The sequence below is a fragment of the Ictalurus furcatus genome, chromosome 7 (assembly GCF_023375685.1).
Source record: "Ictalurus furcatus strain D&B chromosome 7, Billie_1.0, whole genome shotgun sequence".
NCBI lineage: Eukaryota > Metazoa > Chordata > Actinopteri > Siluriformes > Ictaluridae > Ictalurus > Ictalurus furcatus.
This window is the reverse complement of record NC_071261.1, coordinates 18,217,138-18,242,423: the sequence shown is the minus strand read 5'-3', so window position 1 is coordinate 18,242,423 and position 25,286 is coordinate 18,217,138. Positions and strand designations below refer to the sequence as shown.

General features: G+C 36.2%; 2 protein-coding genes and 1 long non-coding RNA gene across 6 annotated transcripts; 1 reads left to right on the top strand and 2 right to left on the bottom strand.

Moving 5' to 3' along the window:
- Positions 1 to 9,962: 9,962 nt before the first annotated feature.
- Positions 9,963 to 20,794, bottom strand: ap1s1 (adaptor related protein complex 1 subunit sigma 1). Of its 4 annotated transcripts, XM_053629080.1 has the most exons (6): positions 19,912 to 20,443; positions 16,619 to 17,155; positions 15,089 to 15,267; positions 12,402 to 12,510; positions 11,872 to 12,009; positions 9,963 to 11,129 (listed from the first exon to the last, which is right to left on the bottom strand). In XM_053629080.1, the coding sequence occupies exons 2-6, from the start codon at positions 16,628 to 16,630 to the stop codon at positions 11,082 to 11,084; spliced, it is 486 nt and encodes a 161-aa protein (XP_053485055.1). In that variant the 5' UTR covers positions 16,631 to 17,155; positions 19,912 to 20,443; the 3' UTR covers positions 9,963 to 11,081. The 4 variants fall into 4 exon arrangements, with proteins under 4 accessions (XP_053485055.1, XP_053485056.1, XP_053485053.1 ...); XM_053629081.1 differs by lacking the exon at positions 16,619 to 17,155 and having other exon boundaries at positions 19,912 to 20,434; XM_053629078.1 differs by lacking the exons at positions 9,963 to 11,129; positions 11,872 to 12,009 and having other exon boundaries at positions 12,018 to 12,510; positions 19,912 to 20,794.
- Positions 20,357 to 21,411, top strand: LOC128610056 (uncharacterized). The gene is made up of 2 exons (XR_008386311.1): positions 20,357 to 20,422; positions 20,886 to 21,411. It is a non-coding gene; the product is annotated as an uncharacterized LOC128610056 (long non-coding RNA).
- serpine1 (serpin peptidase inhibitor, clade E (nexin, plasminogen activator inhibitor type 1), member 1) lies at positions 21,065 to 24,587 on the bottom strand. Its single transcript, XM_053629061.1, has 9 exons — positions 24,487 to 24,587; positions 23,478 to 23,719; positions 23,151 to 23,375; positions 22,719 to 22,913; positions 22,362 to 22,560; positions 22,171 to 22,271; positions 22,001 to 22,087; positions 21,820 to 21,903; positions 21,065 to 21,721 (listed from the first exon to the last, which is right to left on the bottom strand). The coding sequence occupies exons 1-9, from the start codon at positions 24,558 to 24,560 to the stop codon at positions 21,675 to 21,677; spliced, it is 1,254 nt and encodes a 417-aa protein (XP_053485036.1). The 5' UTR covers positions 24,561 to 24,587; the 3' UTR covers positions 21,065 to 21,674.
- Positions 24,588 to 25,286: the final 699 nt, after the last annotated feature.

Below are 25,286 nucleotides of genomic sequence, written 5' to 3'. Positions count from 1 at the left end.
AGAATGAATTGCCTATAGGCTGACATTTTCTTTTCTTTTTGGGGTGTTTTTAACATTGTTTTTCTACACAGAACATTGCTGAACACAGTTGGTGCAAAGAATGCTCATACATTCCAAATATTTCTAAGATAAGCTTTTTCATATACGCTGTTTTGAGAGCAGTTATTTATTGCCTTATTTCCCCTTTAAGACTAGCAGCATTTTTGTCATAGATGGGTTGGCAGGACTATATTAATTACTATAATTAATTATTAATTAATAATTTAACGTGAATTTGTTTCCAAATGTCCTTATTAATCATAAAGGTATGATTATAAAGGTTTGTTTCATGTTAAATTATACTAGAAATCTATGGATTTAATGGTAAAAATGGACAGAGTATGAGTTGTCAATGCAACACAAAAAAACATCTTAATATGCACTTAATTACCTACTTGTGTTTATAACTTTGTGTATCTAAGTTGAAAAAAGGCATTGACAATCTTTTAATTGAAATCAATCCCTAATGTCCCTTAATCAACAGTTAACTTTACACAAAGTTTAGTATTTGGTACCAGAACCACAATTCTAGGTAAGGTCAGACTTAATACTGCAGAACAAAGTGGATAGTGCACAGGAAGTGCATGAAAACATACAGAGGCACTTAAAACTATCCTTTAGAGATAAGGGGCACTACAAACAACAACATTTCTTCACCACTCATAACTTCACAGAGAAGTCAAACAAAGAAATGTTGAAAAGATTCAGTGCTGAAATATGAACAACAATTTAAGTACCCAAATAGTGTGATACCTTACCCATAAGGACAGTGAGGGAGATACATAATGATTAGAAAAGATAAGAAAACGGGGAGGTGCTTGACATTCTAATTAATTTAAGCAAGCTGTGGATTGAGTGATGGACATAGAGAAGACAAGTGTCTGCACGTTTATGTGAACTTGCATCTAAAATGTGTTTCTTCTCTGAAGATATTATGAGCATTAAAAAAAGTATAAAAAAAAATACAAAAGACAAATGTTTAGTATATCAGAGTTTAAAAAAAACCTGTCAAGTCTTGTATAAAAAAAATTGGCTGTTTGTCAGTTCTAGATGTATCTTGTATGTACCTTAATAAACATGCGTTTGCTGGATGTAAATAATCGCATGTTGATGACTAGTTTTGCTACACAGAGATCATTCAATAAAATTTGCTATTTTTTATTAAGATTGGGTTTTTAATTGTGTTTTGAGGAACATGTGAATCTGAGCTCTCATTTGTAGCAGATTTGACACCATCCACACATTTTATTTTTTCCAGTCACAATTTTGTTGACCACAGGAAAGATCGTGAGATAATTTCTAGTTAGCTTAATGTGCGTCAGAGCATGTTTAGACAGTGTTTCAAACATGCACCACTGAAACCAATATGTTTAAAGAGCAAAAGACAAAGTCCAATTAACAGTTATTCCCTAAGAATTGTAAGGGAAATATTACAAAGAAGTCGAAATATTACCTGAAAGTTAGATTTCCGAGAGATACAAGTTGTGTCTATGAGGCTGTCCATGTGGAGCATGGTCCTTTACTACTTTGTAGGGAGTCTGCCACTTTTACCGAGTGCATTTCCCCATGCTAAGATCTTTGATTCTGCTCAGCAGTCCTGTGGCTCAGACAGTTTGCTTGGATAATTACTTTATTAAACGAGAATCTCTGCAGCACTATAGTATGATCACACCAGAGCCCATTAGTAGCTTCTCTTTGAAGGGAAACTCAGAAAGGAACAGTGATATTACTTAAACTCTTAATACCATCGTGGCTTGCACTTTGTATATGTAACAACACACACACACACAGTATATATATATATATATATATATATATATATATATATATATATATATATACACACAGACAAGATCTCAATCCGAGTGATTTTCTGTGGGACGTGCTGGACAAACAAGTCAGATCCATCGAGGCCCCACCTCACAACCTACAGGACTTAAAGGATCTGCTGCTAATGTCTTGGTGCCAGATACCACAGCACAATTTGTGGAGTCCGTGCCTCGACGGGTCAGTGCTGTTTTGGTGGCACAAGAAGGACCTACACAATATTAGGCAGGTGGTTTAATGTTATGGCTGATATGGCTGAATGATGAATAGGGTTTGGTAAAGAAATAATAAATAAACAACAGTAAACAATTGCATTTGTTTTACTGATGTAAGATGTGTTAATTCAGTAATTGTTGTAAATAGTGTGATATTATTAAAAACAATTAATTCATGCCTGCTGCCTGGCCCATAGATCAGGGTGATATTATTATTATTATTATTATTATTATTATTACTACTATTACTACTACTAATAATAATAATAATAACAATAACAATAACAATAACAACAACAACAACAATAATAATAATAATAATAATAATAATAATAATAATAATAAACAGAATGAGAATGAGAAAGCGAAAACGCAAGTAAAGCAAGTAATAAACACACAGGGAGAAAACGAGAGGGCGAGAGTGTGGGGGTGGCGAGGTTGATGAGAACAGCACAGCCCACAGAGGTGCAGTGATTCATGAGTCACATGGTTGAGGTGTGAGTCATACTCCTTCTACTGCAGTACCCCCATCCACCAACACACATAAAGCTTGCAGTTTTGTCATATTTACTGATGCGCGGGCACTGGGTCCCGTTTGATAAAATTCAGCAGAATAGGTAACATTCTATTTTGTTAAGTATTTACAAGGTGAGACATCTCAAAATGGCTATTCAATTCACACGTGTATTACTTTATGGTGTCATACTCAAAGCAATGCTTGAAGGCTTCCCTGTTTGGATGACCTCTTATATGCACACACACACATCTGGGCACAAACATTTTCCTTTATATGATGGTTATCTTATTAAACAGTGTCTGAATCATGCAACAAAAGACACTTTGTTGTTCTCTTCAAATATTGATTTTTCTCTGAGTCAACACCAGAGAGAGAGGGAAAAAACATAATGGAAAAAACCCACAGAATGCCAGATTGTCCAGTCTCCAATAAACCACGAGTTCATCAGCATCAGGCCTGTGGCAAATTCTTCACATTTTGGAATGCAAGCAGAAACAGCTGCCAAAAAAAAAAAAGAAAAGCTATATCTGGCATCCTGAGCGGGAACAGCAACATAGTGTACATGTGCAGGTGTTATAATGTTGTTCAGCAGGAGATACTGTAGCCACTTACAGTCCATACGCATAATATGGACAGGCTGTAAAACCTTGGCATTAAAAATTAATGCTGATAAGTGTGGAGGAGCCAGTCACGCAAGATGTGTGGAAGCAGCAGAGGGCAGTGAAATTTGTCAGAGTCTCCATCACCACTGGAACTGAGCTCATGCCAGATTAGTTCAAATTTGCATCTTGGAGGAGAAATGCAAAGGAAAGCAGATACAGATCTCTGTTTCTGGAATTTCAAAGTGATCTGTTGTCTAAAAAATGTAGGTTACTTTAGAAACAAGATATTTCATAATCTATACATGAATATACAGTATGTATATTGTATATGTCTGTTTACATAATATAATCATGTCCAGAATTACTGGAATTCTTGAAAATCACTCACTGAAATATACTGTATACTGTAATTTCTTACAAGCAGAGATTCTTGAAGTTTTACACCTGTCTCTTTACAGTTCTTTGTCCTTTACCATGGTGACAAATGGCAAAGCTGATTTTGCATTTGTTTAACCAGCATAATAAAAATAGAAAGCTGCTGAGACAAACACTGCACAGCTACATAATACAAAGCTATTCAGTTCGGCATGAGATCTGTCACATGGCATAGTTTCACCCCATGTAACATTTGTTACAGCCAATCGGAGTTTCATGAACATTTGTATGTTATGTTGGCTCTCCAGAAAACTAATAAGGCACCAAATGTAAGTCTTAATCCCAATAAACCAAAGATCAGTGAAGAACACCTCTGAATTGTATTAGTAAGTTAACTACACCTTTTATATGGACTTGAGAATTGGCAGCAGAGCTACCATGCAAGGCGCTAGCCTGCCATCAGGAGGAACTTCGGATTCAGTGTTTTACCCAAGGAAACTTCGGCATATGGAGAATCGAACCGCCAACCCTATAATTAGTTGACAACCCACTCTACCACCTGAGCCACAGCCGCCTGATGAGTAACACTAGTAGTAATTCAGAGAATGACTATATTGTAAGATGCACATTATCTCCATAAAGTAAGCTAAACAGAACTCTATATTTATTTTTGGTGATGAGAGAAAACAGCATAAAATACCATCCCAAATTGACTAACATAAGGACGCTTTTATATCCTTAAAAAAAAAAAAAAGAAAAGGTAGATAAATACATAGGCCTACTGAACAAATTACTTTAAATGCAAACAAATTGTTATCCTTGGGGGGAAAACACTCTGTTCTTCAAAAATATTATTGCAAGCTTCTTTTACCAAGTGGAAAAAAAAAGATCTTTCAGCACAAGAGACAGATGGATGTTGATAAGTTTTGTAATGAGCGCTATAAAAAAAAAGGTACCTTACAAATTTACATTAACTTACTGGCAGCACTTAGTAGCTCAGTGGAGGCACTGAAAGGCCAATGCAGATTATATTTTAAGGAAGCTGAGGGCTTTTGATGTTTAACCACAGTGTTATGACCAGTGTATTTTTATGCTAAAATGCTGGCTCAGTCAATACTCTGGAGGAAGCGATTCAGACAAAAAGGAAAGGAAAAAAAACTCCACTTTTTTGAGCAATAGCTCCCATCTTCTACACAACATTTTTACCCACTTTCAAAGTACGTTTAGCCAAAGGCTTATTATGACAACACACTCTGTGGAGCATTGTAGACATTCCCTCCTGCTGGCTGCTATCAGATATTTTAATGATGGTTTGAGATGTTGGTTTGGTTAATTGATTTTTATTTAGTAATCATCTTTGTTTTTTAATAATTACTGTTATTATTTTAAGGTTAAGACCTATTTTATACACAAACAGAATAGCCATCTAATTAATATTTCACACATTCGCACTGTAAAGTTTATTTACTGTAAGTTCCAAATTATATTTTCACAGGACTAATGTATAATCTATAATAGCATATTACTGTAAAATATTACTGCAATTTTGCAATTATACTGTTCAACTCTTCCATTGCTAAATACACATCTTAAAATATTGAAGGTCAAAATACTGATACTAACAAATGAATCAAATAAAAACGTGTTTATTAAAGCACTCATTTCTGTTCACATAAGAACAAACATAAGATTCAAATTACACAACAAGAACTTGCAGTTTAAACAATGAAGTTGCACAATAAGGGGCCGTTGCTAGAATGAACAACGAGAACAGCAGTGACAGAATCCATGGATCACAGTCCGGTAATCTATAGGAAAACCAAGAAAGCAAGCTTGGTTTATCTACACTATATGTCCAAAAGTTTTTGGACACCTGACTATTGGCCATATAGTGTATTTAAAATAACAGGCTAGCAAATTTTAGCTACTTACCTAGGCGAACATTACCTCGTCTTGCCTATCTTTACATCCATTTTAAATTTGTCGCACCCATGCTTCACTAAAATAATTTAAAGCTACACTTTTTAATATAAATTTATTATGACTGAATAATGGAAGAAATTAAAAATAATAAATAAATAAATAGCCATTTGATGTTCCTTTTCTGCTGGTAAATGTTTTTAGCATCTAGTTTTACAGCAATGTTTATGATACTGTATGTTTTATTATTATCACAAAAAAGTCAGTGTGTTACAGTAGCTGTACAGTAAAGACCATTGACACAGTATAATCTGCCATTACTGTATTATGTATATATATTATATATATATTATGTATATATAATAAATATTTTCCCAGAAAACCAGGTGAGTTGCTGTATCAAACTATAAGACTCATTAGAAGCATTATATGGCTTGAGAACAACATTTTACTGGCTACAGAAATAATGTACAGTGAATATTAAAAAATATAAGTCCATTGGCATATTTGGTGAAAACAATACAACCAATAACTACTGTGCTACCTACTTTGGGCTGTTTTTCAGACTGTGGTCCAGGAGCCTTCATAATCAGTGATCCTCTCCAAAAAGGTTATCATTTGGCTGGAGATAGATCTTTCTGCAAACATACAAAGAATTAAGGGATACCAAATCGGTGTTTTCCAACTGAACCTTATTGAAAATGTAACAAATTATGCAACAAATAAATACAAATCATTATATAAATTATCATTTTAACACTTGGTTGCAAATCCTTTGCAGTCAATAATTGTCTGAAGTCTGAAACCCATAGACATTACCAGGTGCTGGGTTTCTTCCCTCTGCCAGGCCTTTACTGCAGTAGTCTTTAGTTCCTGCTTGTTCTTCGGGCGTTTTGCCTTCAGCAAGTAAAATGCATGTTTAATTGAAATCAGGTTAGGTGATAGACTTGGCCATTGCAGAACATTCCACTTCTTTGCCTTAAAAAGCCTTGTGTTGCTTTTGAAATGCTTCATATATAATTAGTTGCACGTTATTGTATAAATGTGAACTACAACTCGTGTGTAGATTATTTTTCTTTGTATCAGACATGTTTTACACTGTACTCCTTTAAGTAAATAAAGTCTACTACATGTTAGGTTTAAGGTATTAAGTAAATAAAGTGCATCATATACACTCACAGAGCACTTTATTAGGAACACCTTTACACCTATGCAATCATGCAATTATTTAATCAGCCAATCATGTGGTACCAGCAGAATGCATAAAATCATGCAGGTACGGCCCAGCAGCTTTATGCAATGTTTACGTCAACCATCAGAATGGGAAAAAATGTGATCTCAGTAATTCTGATTCTGGCATGATTGGTGCTGGTTTGAGTATTTCTATAACTGCTGATCTTCTGGGATTTTTATGCACAACAGTCTCTAGAGTTTACTTAGAATTTTGAAATAAAGAAAATGGTGAAATAAGAACCTCATCAGTTCTTGTTGATGAGAGAGGTCAATGGAGAATGGCCACACAGCTGACAGACAGGTTTGAGCTGACAGAAAGGTTACAGTAACTCGGATAATCACTCTGTACAACTGAGGTGAGCAGAAAAGTATCTCAGAATGCACAACACATTGAATTTGAGGCGGATGAGCTACAACAGCAGAAGACCACATCAGGTTCCACTTCTCTCAGCCAAGAATAGAAAGCTGAGGCTGCAGTGGTCACAGGCTCACCAGAATTGGACAGTTGAAGACTGGTCTGATTAATCTTTGCTTCTGCTGAGGCATACAGATGGTAGGGTCAGAATTTGGTGCCAACAGTGTGGACCCAACCTGCATTGTGTCAGTGGTCCAGGCTTGTGGAGGTGGTGTAATGGTGTGGGGAATGTTTTATAGGCACACCTTGGGCCCATTAATACCAATCAATCATCGCTTGAATGCCACAACCTATTTGAGTTGTTAATAATATGCATCCCTTCATGGCCACAATTGACCCATCTTCTAATGGCTACTTCCAGTATGATAATGCATCATGTCACAAAGCAAAAGTCGTCTCAAACTGGCTTCATGAACATGATAACGTGTTCAATGTTCTTCAGTGGCCTTCCCAGTCACTGGATCTGAATCCAGTAGACCACCTTTAGGATGTGGTAGAATGGGAAATTCATGGCATGAAAGTGCTCCTGAAAAATCTGCAGGAATTGTGTTATGCAATCATCTCAACATGGACCAGAATCTCAAAGAAATGTTTACATCTTGTGGAATCCATGGCATGAAGAACTGAAGTTGTTTCGAGAGAAACGGGAGGCCCTACCAAGTATTAGTATAGTGTTCCTAATAAAGTGCTAGGAGTGTAAATAACAGTATTTATTACACATTAAATTTTTTGTTAGTAACAAAGTTCATATTTGGTATAATATTTAGCTATTTGAATGGTGCACTACAGTTAAAACTACAGGTCTAACCACTAACACTCATTTAAGATAAGTATCTTTTATAGTTTGCAATCCATCATGAAACAATTTATTTGAGTTCAGTTATATGCAATGTTCATATTAAAGAAATTTTGAAATGGCATATGAGGAAAAGCAAATATCTCAGTTGCATATTCCAGTAATCTACTAAGCACACATTGGCTCCATCATTGTTCTCAAGTTAGATCATGCAATTTTCAAAGTGAGTACTTGCTCTATTTGATGTGCTTGGTAGAGGAAAGTACAAAAAATATATGACTCAACTGTGCCAAATAAGATGGTGTCTGTGTATATGTCCATAGATTATTAATGAGAATCCTGTGCAAGTGCATTACCACTGAGGTAATACATCTACTACTTTATGAGAAAGTGACAGGAGTTGAGTACTTACATTACCAAACTGAGGTGGCTATGTTTAAATGTTTCTTTCTTACAGATGAAAATACTAAGATAATTTTTTCATGTGTAAAAATTTGCCATCTTGCCTTTTTTTTTTTTTTTTTTTTTTTTTAAACTGGTACCCCATTCTTCCCCAACTCTCCTGCCCAAATGGTAATCTAATGGAATGTTTAAAACAGTATGGAAACTTTAAACCACTGTACATGAAAATTTTGTCCCTATTCTTTTAGGAATATCTTTACAGTTTCTAATATTTAACTCTACATTATATTTAGAAGCACCATGTACTTGTGAGAAACTTGTGTTGCCTTAATTGAATACATTACTTTCTAGTTCTATAAAACATAGGGTTAATATTATAGTAAAAGAAATTAGAGCTTCAAAATATTCTCCATCAGCTTACTTAAATTTTTATTTGCATCCAAAGCTTTGTCAGATAGATGTTAGAAGGACTCTTCTACATAGTTAAAATAGTAAATGTGTAGGTTCGTGTTAACATCCAGCTAGACTTTTGTTTAACTGTGTTGAAAATGACTTAAGTCAGACATTGACTTTTTTGAAAGGGAGAAAGAAAGAAACTAATAGGGAAAATTGCAAAAGAATATGAGAGATGGACTGACAATAAGACAATAAAAATGCACACACCATCCTTCTCCAAAGAGTAGAACAGAAGCGAATTCAGTGTGTTCCAGTTAATGTGAAAATAGATTTTTTTCCACACTCCCTCACACACTCATCCTATGCCTTTCTTGTCGTGATGGTGCAGTCAGTTTCACTGCACCACTGTGACAAAAGACTGGTGACTCATCCACTTACATCCTCCATCTCTCTCAATCCCATTTTCTCAGTCGCTAACTCTAACACAGTATTACATCTCCGCTCCACACAAACACTGAAAAACAAAAGGAATGGTTTCTATAAAGAAACTGACATCATTTTCTTGTCAAACACTAATTTTATTAGAAGTGTCAGGTCAGGTAATTTAACAACTTTAAAAAAGGCAGAAGAAATGCTGCATAAACACCCAAATTGATGTTGAAATTGGGTTTTTATTTTATTTTTTAAATTACATTCACGCACAATCTGATAGCTAATGGACAGGGAGGCATGTACTCATGCTGTGTAAATTAATTTAGTTATTCCACAAACATACAAGTTCTACACTATCTTGAATCTGTATCACAAGATGGTTAAAACTTTTTATTTCTTTTAAACCATAATCACTACTGAATTCAAAGAAAATGTTTAAATTTTAGCATAAAACCATAGCTATTCTTCAAATGAAAAATCAAATATAAAAGATTAGGCACAACATATAAAATCAAGCTCTGGACGTTTCCTTAAATGGACTAACCTATTATTAATTAACAGGATGAATAAATCATAACTACCCCCATAATTTTACCCGGAAATGGCAGACTTATAAATATAATTACCTTGTCTGCATTTCTATTTGCATCTGCATTCTTTCAATCAGTTTAAACAGAATCTGCATCTTTATGTACCTTCTTATGAATCAGCTCCAAAATATGAGACAGGTGGTGAGAGCACCAGCGATTTGACACAGAATAGCTCAGTATTAAGGAAGAAAAATACACAACTCTACTCAAAACATTCTTTTTATTTCAGACAATACATTAAAAAACTTTTTTTTAAATTTGTATCCTAACTACGTCACACATGATGCCAAAGCCCTCATTTTTTTTTAAAGGAGTTATTCAAATATTATTCCCTTTTTATTCCAAGACTACGCATTTACAGTCAGTCTCTATGGAAAGCAGGAAGTAGAAACAGACAAAACAGGAAAGAGGTTAGGTACCATTTTGTGGGTATTTTTTCCCCTCTTGTATTAAAATAAACATTCAGAGACTTTGCAGATGTGGTTCATAGAACTAGAACTGAATGAATAGACCATATGCAGCGGTCTATTCAAAATTCTACTGATTCAAAGGCCTATTCAATATTTCTCTTCTATTTCCTATGTCACACATCACAGTTTATTTTTAAATCTGGCTCATGGAAAACTGCTTTAATGGTAGACTGTGCAAGTGAATAGCACAGATACGCCTCCCACTCACTATAAACACACACTTTTTTTTTTTTTTTTTACACATACACTCACACACGTACGTAGATTTACTGTGTGGTCCCTATACTGCAGAACAAGCAGTTCAGGCCTGATAGGTCATCTACTTTAAATCTTGCATCATATTTAAAAATACACATGCATGAATGGTTACAGCCAATCTTTCCTGAGCAGCAAAAATACAATCTAAGTATTTCTGAATATATTTATTTCTGCAATCTCAAATTAATAAGTGCTCCTCATAGTCTAAAAGCATATTGTGCAATTGTCTCCTTTTGTTAACATGAGAAGGCTTGATGCACTTTCAGTTCATTACAAATAAATGGCTGTGTATCGAGTGTCTAATCTGTATCCCACACTATAATCTGTATAGTGCTTCTTCAGAAAGAGAGTCCTGGTTACAGACGCAGCTATTTTAACATTATGAATACAAATGGGGCTGAAAAAAGTACAATCACATGCGGAACTCAGTAGTATAAAAACTGTATACACACTTTCAAACCATCCCTCTATCCTGTGTGTCCTTTTTCATGCCATCCGTTACCCTCCCTCCCCAAATACACTCTAATAAAGTCCATTCCCTCGGCAAATGCAGTAGTAGTACCTAAAACTGTCCCATCTAAAACTCAGTAGATTCTATGCAAGACCCATCTCCTCCAGTACACTCCTTGGAGACTCGTCCTCCTAAGACAGACCACAGAAAAAAGTTTAAGGTGTGCTAGATCAGGCACTTTTTTTATTTTTGACACTTTTCATTTTCTAAAGATACACATATAAACATTATATAAAATGTACAAATCATTTCAGTCATAATAAAGGCTAGAAATAGTGGTTCTAAAGAGCATTTTCTCTGCTATTTCTTGCACACTGCTGACACGTTCACACTAAACCACCACATTTTCAGTGTTGCCAAATTAGGCAGCATCCGCTGAGATTAGGATATTTTTAATCACCTTGAGCTGAAAAAGGCCTAGGGCTGGCAGCCATAATTTCTGACACTATCCAGTTGGCACCATGTACACGTAAAGGTTTTGTGGCAGTGGCCAATGACAAAATGTCCGTTTTCATGTGTTTAATACAATGATGGGTTAGCAAAATAATTCTTAGTGATTCTTTGCATTACCATGTAGTTTTTCAATTATGTTCTATGAATAAAGAGGAAAATAAAGTAATATAATCTACATAATTGTACAAAAAAGCAAATTAATAAATATAAAATCATTTTGATTTTTTTTTAGCCAAGTGTACACTAAATTTCAGTTTAAGACCATTTTTATCTCAGTGCAATAGCTGTATATCCAAAATCAGTCTTAACCAGAATCTATAGCAGATTCCAGACTAGGAATATAACCTAATCAGATTTTTAAGAACTTGAGCATAATTACATTTTGTGTGAAAAGGCATCAATATACACAGACATACTCACCTCTTGTAGCAGGTCAGCTTGTTCAATAGCCTTGAGCACACTTTTTTTTGAAGTGTCCTGGATTTCTCCCCCCATCAGAAATTCATCCAAGATAAAGTAAGCCTTCTCAAAATTAAAAATGATGTCAAGCTCACACACCTAGAGGGGTCAGACACAAATGTGGCAGAAAATTACAAATTAGAGAATATTAATTCAGAATATAATTTATCTTTTATTTTAAAAACTGTGTGGGTTAAAAAAATAAAAAGCACTAATTTACATTTACAAAAATACACACAAAAAATAAAATTCAAGCAATCTGATTTTTATGGACACTATGAACTGGATCTACTTATGACCTGAAGCAAAAACGCTACAGAGAAAATAGGATCGGGAATGAAGAACAGAAGAAAAGGTGTGCTGAGGCCGAAGCTATGAAATGTAGAGAGATACAAGGGGGAAAAAGCTAATAGCAAAAAGAAAGAACAGGTCAGTGAAGGCAACAGAGAGAGATAGATGGAGAAAACAGGTAAAATTGAGGAATGACTCACACTGCCAAAGTACTTATCCAGCAGCTCCACAAAGCGATGGATGACCTCTAGGGTAATCAGCTCGTTGTCCTGCTCTTCAACTGCACAGCAGAAATACAGACTGGCATACCTACACACACATATATACAAACACCACAGGTGAGAATAGAAGCGAACCAACATATTTCCAAGAATACAATTTTACTGTCTTTACCACACACACACACACACACACAAACACTGAATCAATAGGTATAACTTGTCTTACTATGAAACTCTCTACCAACTTTCTGCGCTTTTTGAATGTGCAAAGTTTTGTGATGCACAACAAAACAGAAAATTTGCTTTACTTCAGCAGTTTATGTCAGAAAAATCTGTAAGATAAATTTTACTATCTGATGGACCGTACATTAGGCCGAATCACTTTGGCTGCGTAAACTGACTTTTGGCTGCGTACAACGAGAATCCTTTTCTGAAAGAATGCCCTAGTGGGAAGTACATAAATATGCACAACAGAACGCATCTGTACACATCACCAAAACTGTACCGTCACGTCTAATATCGGGTACCATTTATTGTGCCGCGACAGTGGGGAAAAAAGCCATACTGTGGCTCTGAGAGTGGTTAAATAAATGCTGAGGCTGACTGCAGTGAGATTTCTACTGGCTCATGTCTCACAGAACAGCAGGTAAAGTGTAATAGGTGCCAGGTTTTGAAGTGATGTGCGGTTCCACACTGACGCACAGAGTAAGTCATCACGAACATCTGATGTGGCAACTTCTGACATTTAAGGTCAACTCAGTCCACAGAAACTCACAGAAGTGCCAGGTTTCACACTGAAACATTACATGTGAGCATATTACACAACTGGAGAGAACACACAAGGAGATTCTTGTCTCCCTGCATATGTATGAGCTACATCACCACAAGCATGTAGCTGACCTTCAACAGAATATAAAGTAAGTGTGCATGTGTGTCTGTGTATTATGCAGCCATGAGAAGTTGTGTAATCTGTAATCATTCATACCAGCAGGTCACCTGTTTGTGTATATATGCGAACAGTAGACAGTGCAATAGATCTATAGCCAATTCAACAGATGCTTGATATATAAACAATTGGGGGGGTATCACTCTTCCTATCGAACAAAAATGATCTTTGATAAGAAAAAAAAAAAAAAACACACTCTTCCTCTTGAACAAAGATCTTTAAAATCCACAATCAATCAATAAGTTTAAGTTACAGATGGCATGTTAGTTAATAAAGGTGTAACAATCGGAAGATTTGGATTACTCATCAGTTTAAAAGGCAAAAATTCAAATGAATTAAGGGAACAAAAAAATCAAGTATTATCCATTTTAATTGATTATAAATGGATTATTACTGGAAAAAGGACTGACAACTGGTGCGCAAACAATAACTCATATTTTTAAAACGAATGTGTAAATAGGCCAGAAAGGTGATTTGTCCGTAACTGATACTTAAAACAGTCCTCATCTAAGTCATCACTACCAAATTAACAGGAGGCCTACCCCAGATTCTGAACAAAGTTGGTTACATATCATTCAGAGTAGATGTCGACCGATAGTGGATTTTACCGATACAGATAACTAAGCTGGGAAGAAACTGCATTAATCAACCAATAGTTTTTAAAATTGATACTATATGAAAACATAACACTCAAAATAAAATGCTGCTGAACTTTATTACAAAAATAAACAGTACTGACTGTACCATGAAAATCATTGTCCTTTTCAAATAAAATATATAAATATTAATATATATTAACCATTAATAAATATTAAAGTATATAAAAAGATATACATTCAAACTGAACTAAAAAATACTCCAAACACCCCAAATAACAGATAAAATATAGAGATACCCAAATGAAGTTAAAAAAACCCACTTCAAATAACACAACAAAATTTGTCAGTGATAAGTTTTTATTTCACCTCTAGAGGCTGCTCTCGTATTGTATAATGACAGTGGACTGTTCTCAGCCGCACCTGGGAAAAACTATCAGTGTGAATAAGCGATAGTTCCAGCAATCAGTTATCGGTGCCGATTAATCGGCAAAACAGCTCAATCGGTCGACATCTAATTCTGAGGTCATTAAATCAATTCACATTGTATCGTAGCATATTCACTGGTATTGTTAAATATTGAATCATTACCTAGTGAATCAAAATTGTATCATACTGAAGCCTGACATTTACACTTTACTATTTAAGGCAGTTATCTATTTCTGTCAAAAGGTGGGTGGAAGGAATAATAGGTTTTAACATTAAAACCACTCTGTAGATACAGCAATATGATATGAATCATTTGTGTCTTATCAGAAAAACAAAAATAGATCATTATGATCTATAAGCAGTACACTTTAGAGTTGATTTTTTTAGTTTATTTTTTATTTATGTGTAAATGCATCCTTAAAAAAAATAAAATAAATAAAAATAAAATGTTGGACATAACCAAATAATTATTGGCTGGTCAACTAACAAGGTGTCCAGAAGCATGAAGTCCAGATGTGTCAACCAAAGAGAATAATTATTAGCAACATGTGTACAGAATATAAAATATAGTAAACATGCACAAATGTAATATACCTCACTTAAATTTGCTCTTGTACAATGTCTTCGCAATAAATATATATAAAAAAAATGTTATTTCTATATACACCATGTATATATTTATTGTGTAACCTCACCTCTTGTAGACTATCTTTAGGTCTCTCCACTCCAGGAAGCTGCACATTTTGGGCTTCCGAGCCAGCACCACCTGCATGAGCTCTCGCACCATTTTTTTCTTGTCACGCTCAGCTGTGGCTGTATACCATTTCTGCAGCCGCAGCTTCCCCTGCCGGCTAAACAACAGCATAAAACGCATCTACACAGACAGACAGAAAGAGGAAGAGACATACAGAGTAAACAAATAGGGGATTGTTCACCATCACCCTTTTAAATAAACAAAAATGCAAATTCTCTGTGAAAGTAAATAAAGCAGGCTAAAAACAGACTACAGCACATAAAGAACAAGCTTTGGGTTCTATAAAACATTGGGCAATGCTTACTGACAGCTTTGCTTTGTGTATCTTTGTATGACGTCATCCAAAGACACACAAGGGGGAGCAAAGTAATTAACAAATGTTTAATCAGTCCCTTTTTTTTTTTTACTCTGCAGGGGCTTTAACTCAACATTTTAATAGGTGTGGCACAGATTTAGATCAAAGATAATTCTTGCAATGTAAATAGAACAGAGTACTCTAAAACATCACATGAACGTGGCCTGAAAAAGATAACGGCTGATAAAAATGGCCAGCTATGGCTAATACAAATGTTAAATCGTTTGGCTCCTATGCAGCACAATTTCAACATCATTCGTTATTTCAATCTTACACCATTAGCTGGGTCGATATATTTCACATCTGTTAAATATTTGAGCGAGTTGGAGAGTGCTGCATTAGTCCCTGTGGTTCTGGCCTACATACACCATCCTCCATTGAGCTCACTCCATCCACATGTAGTAAGCCAGGTCAGAGAATCTCAATTCAGTCCTCATGGGGTGACAAAGAACCGGGTTGATCTCTACAAACCAGTAATTATAACTGCACCAGGAAAGACCCGCTGATTAACTGGACCAGAGTAAATGTACAGACTGGCTGAGTGGCTGTATAGGACCAGTGCACTTGTCCACTGTTGAAACAGGCAATAACTGGAAGTTACCCTGACAGAACAAAATGTATGTACTGTGAAATTATGATAAAGCTTAATCAATGTTAGAAGGCATCAGAATGGACAATCTGGGCCGGCACAGCAAGGCCTGACACTGATACATGACATTTATATTAGAATACAATATCAACATGTATGCAGCAAAATATTACACACACACACACACACACTACACCTTTACACATGTGCTAGTGGCACATAAAAATATTTGCCTGTGATGCACTGTGATTAAAACTCACAAACAAGATGCAGAGGCTTCTGGTTTTATGGACCAGGGAAATATACACAAAAAGGAATTCAATAGTACTTGATTTACATATGAAACAGACCTTCAGATACACCATGTTAAATAAATTATGTTATGGTCTTCAATGCCACAACACTTCATATACAACGTATAATATGCATACACATATTATCAATGCCAATTAGACTAATGTGTGTCCAAAACACAGATGCAGGTCCACTCACTCTAGCTAATTAATTTATTAATGTATTGCCATTACCATCCCAGGCATCACACTGATACAAATCCAGTTTTCTGGGGGTTTTTTCCCCCCCAAATCTTGTTCATTCTTCCTCTAGCCTGGTGTAATAAGGAGTGTAAAAAAAGATTAAATCGAGGACATGGGCAAAAATAGCATTCTCCAAAGAGAGAAAGCCTACATCTGTCTGCTCATGTGTAACATCGGTTGTGCGTGTTTTCATTTAAAATCTAGATTTACCAGATTTCATTAAGTAGTACTTTGGCTATAAGAAAAAACACAAAAGACAGGGATAAATCACAACTAAGAAACAAATCAAGGCCTATCAGTCAAAGCGATAGGCAACACAGTGTATAATCTGGTTGAAAATGAATTACTATCACAAAAAACACAGCAGTTAGTTTCAAATTACATGCAAAAAGCAAAACATCAGCTTAAAGTGTGTTTTACAGCTACTGTTAATATACAAACATTTTTACAAACATAGCAGACCACAGTTTACAGCTAATCTAATGCTGTTACTTACTGTGGTGAGTGTTCTCTGTTGTTTGTGTATGTCTAGTTTCACAAAGAAAAGGAGAAAGAACTTATATTGTAGCAAAATGAAAAGTCTACAATATTCTAAGCTGGCTGAATAATGAGTGCTACATTTTCCCACCAATGATGATGATTATTATTTAGGTTGTTTAGGCATGAAGGACATGATTTAAAAATCATTCTGAATGCATACATGCATTAATGCTGAATGCTTTCAGAACTGCTGGATGAAATTCAGTTCATCAGGGCATACAAACTACTAACTTTAAGAGCCAAACTTGAAGCCTTATCAACTTGAACATAAGGGGCATAACTTCCTTGCCATAGTAGTTGTTGAAATACAGGAAGTCTACTGATAAATTTCTCTGTAAAGTTCACTCCACAAGGCCATAATGCTATGCTTATAACAGGATTTACAAGTTGCAATTTCATCTCTAGCTTACATTCTCATAATCTTAACTCCGCATCTGGAGCAAACTGCAGCACATCTGAAACACTTTTTGGTTCTGTAAAGTATATGCTTCCTTTCAAATGACTATGAATTTTTATTTATTACAAAATAAATACTATTCATTTTCAATAATTTAATGATGTACCTAAAGGAGATACTGAAATCGGTGACTTGCTAACTAACGAGTAATCTTTGGCACTAAAGGGCTTTGTCCTTTTTGAAAACAGATTATCATTCATGGCAAAGTGCAGGTGTGCTCCTGAGGGGTCAGTGACCACAAATGACTAAAACGGGGACATACAGTTCCATATTAATGTTTCTGGTTGTATACCCCTCATCAAGATTAAGCATATCTTCTAACCAAGAATAGTATGTGGGATCTTCTTGTTTGTTGTACATGTACTCAGGCATTTCTATCAAATTCTCCATGAACATCCTGACAAAAAACAAATTACAGCGGTCACTTATGATAAAAATGCTTTTTGATAGCTGGTTTAACATCAACAGATGACTTTTTAACCAGCTTCTACAGTCTTCTATAGGAACATGATTAACTTTATGCCTTGGGGTCAGAGTGCGTGTTAAAGAAGGATTTCTATAAAACTGTTAGAAATGTCTGTACTACTGTAAAAGTCAGTACTACTCTGTGGCCATTTTATTAGATACAACTACCTTGTATGTCGGCCACAGGACCACAACTGACCAGGTATGATTTTGAGTCTGGGAACATTCTCAGTACAGCAGTGACCCTGACATATTAGTAATGAATGTACCAGGGGCAGCAGGATTGCTGTTGTCTTTAAACACAGTGCACCTAGGTGTACTGTTTACGTAAGGAATGCATGTTTCCATGTACATTGTGTTAACTGTTCTCTATCCATAGGTTCAGTGAAAAATCCCTGCACAAAAGCTGTGACCAATACACTCAAACCACTGCAGAATTCACTAAAATGTCACTGAAGTTAGTGTCATTTAGTGATGTGTCGTTCATGAACGATCCGTTCATTTTAAACGGATCTTTAATATGACTCGGGAAGAACAAGTTTCATTTTTGACCTTGCATGCGCTGCAACATCCCCACAGGTTCTGTACAGGAAACAGAAATGATTAGTTCACGTCTCGAGTCTTCGGATTCGAGTCGCTCGTTAATCACGTCACAGGCCCACTGCATTCAGCCTATGGGGCGGTCACGTGATGAACGAACGACTTGAACCCGAAGACTCGAGAGATGAACTAATCATTTCTGTTTCCGGGGAACAGACGTGACAAACGTGACGTTACAAAAGAAATAACGACTCGGATCAAGAGGTGAACTAACAGACTGCATAGCCTGAAGACTCAGCTAAGCAATTAATGAATCATTTCGGTTTCTCATAATTCAGCCTTGGCTGCATTAGCCTATAGTATATTTGATAGTTTATTAAGTACTAGATGTTTGGGGGTATTTAACATGTAACATTTTAATTATATTCTGTTGAAATGAACGAAATGACTCAAAAAAGAACCATTTATTTTGCTGAATGAGGTTCAAAGATCCGAGTCAGTAAAATGATCCGAAATTCCCATCACTAGTGTCATTGCTCTTGAGAATGATCCACCACTAAATAATACCTATCCACTGGTAGACATGGTCTACGGGAGCTAACAGATAGTACAGAGCACCAGATGGGATACAGGCAATAGTGGCAATCCTACATATAGGTGTCCTTGATCAAATGGACAGAAAATAAATATTTTCAAGACAGGTGTATTTGTACTGTTGATGTAGTCATTGAATACAGGTATGTATCCACCGTTTCCGCTTTAGTTCATAAACAGCCCTGTAGCATTCGGAAAGTGTCTCGAGTCTGATCAATCTAACAAAATATTGAAAACAACAAAATATTACAACTGTATGATATGTTAAAGCTATCAAACTACAATGGAAACGAGAGCTAAAAGTTGGCTCTTATCTAACCAGTTACTTTGCTAGCTGTGCTAAAAGGTTACACTGGGGAAGGAGTGCACAGGTTTTGCGGTAGCTATCGACACAAACAACTTTGACACATTCGACACATCAAACATACTGACCTCTCGGTGTCGATACTAGACATGTCAAATAAGACAAACACCGAGCAAAATAACTTGCAGCACTAGAAATTACTAAAATATTTTATATTCACGTATCCACGACGTTATCATCGACGACAGGTTTTTAATACAATTATTCCTTACGGTTTCGTCAAAATCTGAACTAGCTAGCGAAAAGCTCTTCTGCTTGCTTTAGCTCATCCGGTAACGTTACCCGACAAAGTCTCTCTCGGTTTCGGCACGCGTATTAACTTACCATTTTCTCAGCTTCTCAAGAGTGTCCAGTGCAACTAAAATATACGAGAAAGACGTTTTAACCAAACACGCAAAATACTAGTTATTCATGTCTATTTTACACTCTTAATAGTTCGGTGGATTCGAAAGCCCCATTGAGACTGGAAATGAAGCGTCATCGGCTCCTATGCGCATGCGCATTGCTTATTACTGCTTCAAGCGGCTCCTTTCGTGTAGGGAATTCATGACATGTCATGGCTGGGTAACTAGGAGATCCGCCTTCCTGCCGTCATCTATGCGTTTTTACGATTGGTTTAATTGCCATTCTGTGTGCAGGCTACAGTGTACTGTTCTGGTTATGAATGAATCGCTTTGTATTTGTGATAGCTGTTAGTAAGTCTGTCGTGGATGAGGTGTTGTTGCCATGACAAACTCGTAGGCTGATTTTGGTTTCCATGGTGATGGGACTCGGACGATGTTACGTATGCGTTTGCGGGGGAAAAAAAAGGGTTAACACCAAGTTCATTTACAAAGTGAGATTTTTTTTTAGGAGAATATACTAAAATGTCCAACCACTGAATATAGAACTTGATATATAAATCTCTGTTTATCCACACCCCTATTTCATTTCAGTTCAAAACCGCTTTAATGTTTTTAACTCTGGTGCCCAAGGCCACTACGTATTGATTATATAGTGCACAACTTTGAATGTTTCTCATTTTACAGTCATGCTAATGACAAAAAACGAATAGGAAGTTTCTTATTGAAATCCCACAATGCAGTGCAGTAGATCCAAGTAATGTAAACTAGTAGGTCCAGATTAATGGACCAAGTATTGGGACACCAGTTTGGACACACATAAGTAGTTTTGTAGTACAATGCTGCAATGTTGATTTGATGACTAAATTTAGCAATCGCTCTCTCTCTCTCTCTCTCTCTCTCTCTCTCTCTCTCTCTCTCTCTCTCTCTCTCTCTCTCTCTCTATCTCTCTCTCAGTATGAATGTGTGAACACCAGGTGTCCTCAGTTGCAAATGAAACACCAAAAGGAGCAAAGAAGCACGCTGATTTTTTCATTACAAAGTATGTTTATTACAGTCTATTATGCTCCATGTACAAATGTACAATTTTCACACAAATAAGAGACTTCACAAAGAAATAAATATAATCTTTAAAAAAAAAAAAATACAACTTTGCACTGAATATAATATGTAAAGTAAACATCACAATATCAAAATATTTTCTAGCAAATTTCATACAACACCTTGTCCTTACAGGTTACAAAAATATTGTTTTAGCATACTGTTTCTGTTTGTTTGTTTGTTTGTTTGTTTGTTTTTATTAGAGGGATAATGGCTTTATAAAAACCTTATAAATCTGTCTGTATTTAAAAAGTGCTCATAAAACCCTACAATAGTAACATTTTCTGTGTTTTAATCTACACAGGTGTTTTCCTTCATTGACAAGTAGTTTTTACAATGTTTTCCCACCACACACACACACACACACACACACACACACACACACACACAAATAATAAATACAGTTCTAACTGATAAATGTCCAGTTAGTGATGAGAGACTTTTCAGTCAAATAAAGCACTTAAATGTAGGAAATCTTCAGACTTATTGACCCATTTGTTTGGAGGCCTATGTTCCAAAGTACACTTTCTAGTGAATTCAATATTATTGATTCTTTATCTTGTTCCCAAAACCTGCACTGACTCAGTAGTAATTTGTTCGGAGACAATGACAGTAATCTTCTTAGTCTTTGTGCTTCCGGGATTGCTAATGATTCTGAGGTTGGTTCACTTGACCCATGAATAGCACCGCACCTGTGGAGTTAAACAGAGTAATCAGAATAAGCAACACAAAACAAAATATAATCTTGTGAACAAAATATAATTCACAAAAACTAGACAACAAAACGGACCTGTTGGCTTGTGCTGTATGAGGAAGAGGAATGGACGGTTCAAAATATGCTCTGCTATGGCCATGCGAGAGTAGATGATGACACCTATAGAGATACACATAAGTTATAAGTGTAACCTTCCTTATTAGTTTTTATATTTAAAGAAGCAACACAACTAATCTTAGCTGGAAGTTATCTATACCTCCAGCGGAAGATCCTTTGGTTCCCTCTTCATTCACCTCAACCTTTACTCTCTGTAAAATCTTGGATACATACAGTGGCTCTTCAGCTGAGGGTGAAAGAGAAAAGAAATCTTTAATAGCAAATAATAACTATATGAAATGTCTGAAGAGTATATTTTTCTTTACTTACTAGTAATCCGGGAGAAATCAGCATTGGTCTGACTGAAGATGTCGCCAAGACCCAGTTTGCTTAGTGCTGATTTCAGATCGACTTCTGTTTCTAAGGAAAACCTGGACATAGCATTGACACAAACACCAGTATTAGGCTTGCATAATACAAACTTGAAAGAGTTACGTTTGGTGTAATGCATTTAGTTTTACCTGGGAATCACCAGCTCTCGGTTAACCTTCCTAAACTGTCCTCTCCATTCCTGGATTTTGTTTCTGCTCAGCTCTTTGGCTAGGGCAGAAACTGGTACATCCCACTCGAATGAGGATATGATGAGCATGCTCAGTGAGTCCCCTTCGTATGGCACCTCAATAACATCATATTCAATGCCGTCCTTTGTAACAAACTCACCTGGGTGGAGAGAGATATGAAAGCAATATTTAAAACAATGTTGGCAGGATACTAAGAACTAACCAGTCCATTCATATGCTCATTCACTTATTTACCCATCCATCCACATTAATTCATACATTCATTTATACATTTATGATTACATCTTTCATACTCACCATAGTTGAACTTCTGTGTTGATCTCATCATTGACACTGACACTGCACTGCCATTAGATGTGTGGAAGGTCGCCTCTGCAGTCAGCCTAGGGTCAAAAGGGTTCTTCCAAAGCCTATGGAAGTGGAGGGCGTTCAACAGCACCAAACGTGTCTGGTCACTCAGCGCTCCAGATTCTAGGAAATTTGGGATCATGCCTGAACAATAAAAGGAGAGGCGGAAGGAGAAATTCAAGACTTGTACAGACTTGTTTTATGGGATTCATGATAATTACACATTCATACACATACCAACTATACTTTCACACTTATAAAATGCTTTACACTGAACCTCAGACTTCTAAGAATATCACTTTCTAAGAGTTATTTGAAAGTAGTTAAAATAAACACCCAATCCTGCTCCCAAATTCTCACCACTCACACACACAAACACACCTCCAGTGTTGTCTGACATCCAGGAGTTGATGATCTCCAGGGCAGTGTCAGGATGACTGAAGTCCACCTGGTGTGGCACACTCTGAAATGCCTTTAATAGGCTACGCCGGAAGACCTTCTCCAAGAGTACCTTCCTGTCCACCATTATGGCACTCGCCAATTCCAGTCCTTCTTCACTGGCCAAGTCTCTCTGAAGAAGCCTCTGTTGACGTGGCAGTCCACGAGCTGTACATGTAGAAAGTGTAGGAAGTTAGAGAAATGCATAAAATTATTTCCCTACTACATTCACAAACTGATCATATTTTAGACTGTTTTCTTGATTCCTACCTTGCAGAGAGTAGCCCAGGTGTTGTTTGAGAGTCTGCAAAGTGGCACCACTGGCTCCCAGCTGAGCCATCCCCAGCACTGAGGAGATGCCATAGGGTGACAGAATGAGATTTTGATGTGGATGAGATTGGGCAGCTTCTGAAAACACACGTAGTCCAAAATCTACCTGCTGTTCCTTCAAGAGGTTACTCAGAGCTGACCCACAAAAGGTGAGGATCATCAGTACACACAGTTCCTGCATTCTACATTGAGAGAGATAGCAGATTTAGCTTTTAGTTAATTGCAGAACTAATAATAAATTCAAACAAATTTATATTCAGATAATTTCAAGGTATTAAAAGAAATGGAAATTGTCAAAACCTCAAGGAAAACTGGAGTTATGCATAATCCACTGGGTTAAAATACACACACACAGTTTAAATGCCATGTTTTCATTTGGCTGCCTTGACTCACCTTTCTTTTTCTCAAAAGGTTTATTCATAGCTGTTCTGAAATACACTGGGCCAGTTACAATGCCAAGAGAGTACTTTCCATCTCAAGCCTATGCAGTACAACTTTCCACAGTGGACATTAGTCACTTTTCTATATATTGCTTTATTATTAAAATCAGTTTCTAAATCTAGATGACATTGTGGTTTTGGTTCATTGAAGTGGTTGGTCACATGAGCTCAACTATTCATTCAAACCACCTTATTCAGCTAACAGTTGAATTTTTTTTTATTACAGATTCAAATTTCAAAAGTAAGCATTTGTGCTTTTAAATATTACCATACCCACCAACATAAACCAAGATAAAATATATGTAGGTAAAATGTAATTATCCATTTGTGTTACCAAACAAGTCAACTTCACCATACTAAGTGCAAGCAGGTTTCCCTTTCCAATCATTCATTAACTGACCGGCTAGCAAAGTAAATATGGCAATATTTACTTTGCCATATATATAAACAAAGCTAACAAAGCATACTTCAAAGCAAATCATTATATATGAAAATACCAAAGTCATTACCTCAAAGTAGGTTTTGTAGGCTCTTCCAATGATTTATCCTTGCAGAAAGACTTCAGGAGCTGCCTGTCAAGCATGAGCTGAGTCTCAGCAAATTTCTCTGGTATTTAAAGGACTTAGAACTCCGCCCCTCCAGCTAACGGAAGCTGTGAAGTCATAACTGTCTGTATTTCTAGTCTGCCCCATCCCTCCTCCCCTGCTTTCACCTTACTTCACCACACAGACATGAAAAAAGTGAGACTGTAGACTAAAAAAAACCTGAGTCATAGGCTATGCATTAAACTAAGCATTCACATCTGGCAAGCTTTTGGCAACATATCAAAGTCTTTTTGCGTGTCCTATTTAATTTAATTACTAATTAGTTTACGATATCCACTCACACAGACAGAATGATTATGTAGTTTCTTGATGCCAGACTGGGGAAAGCAGACTTTCATAGTCCTATATTACATGGAAGCAGACAGATAAGATGGGAAACAGATTAAAAACTTGTTTTACACATGCTTTAAATGTGTATTAAAAGTATTAAACCAGCCTTGGACATCATTATCTATTCTTATATGTCATTAAGGTCAGAGATCATACTGAAAGGAAGTGTCTGGCTCAAACTCATCTCACTGACTGTATCCTCCAGTGAAGGTGACACACTGTACTATTATAGTTTGTACTAGAGAATAAGCATTCCAGGGCACATGTTCATGGAGAGGCTCATAAGAGGCCTAAGCTTGCTTAGATGACTGAGTGTCTGGTGACACAATGATGAGAAAAACAGGAGAGAGGTGAATTGAAGTGAACTGTGGTGT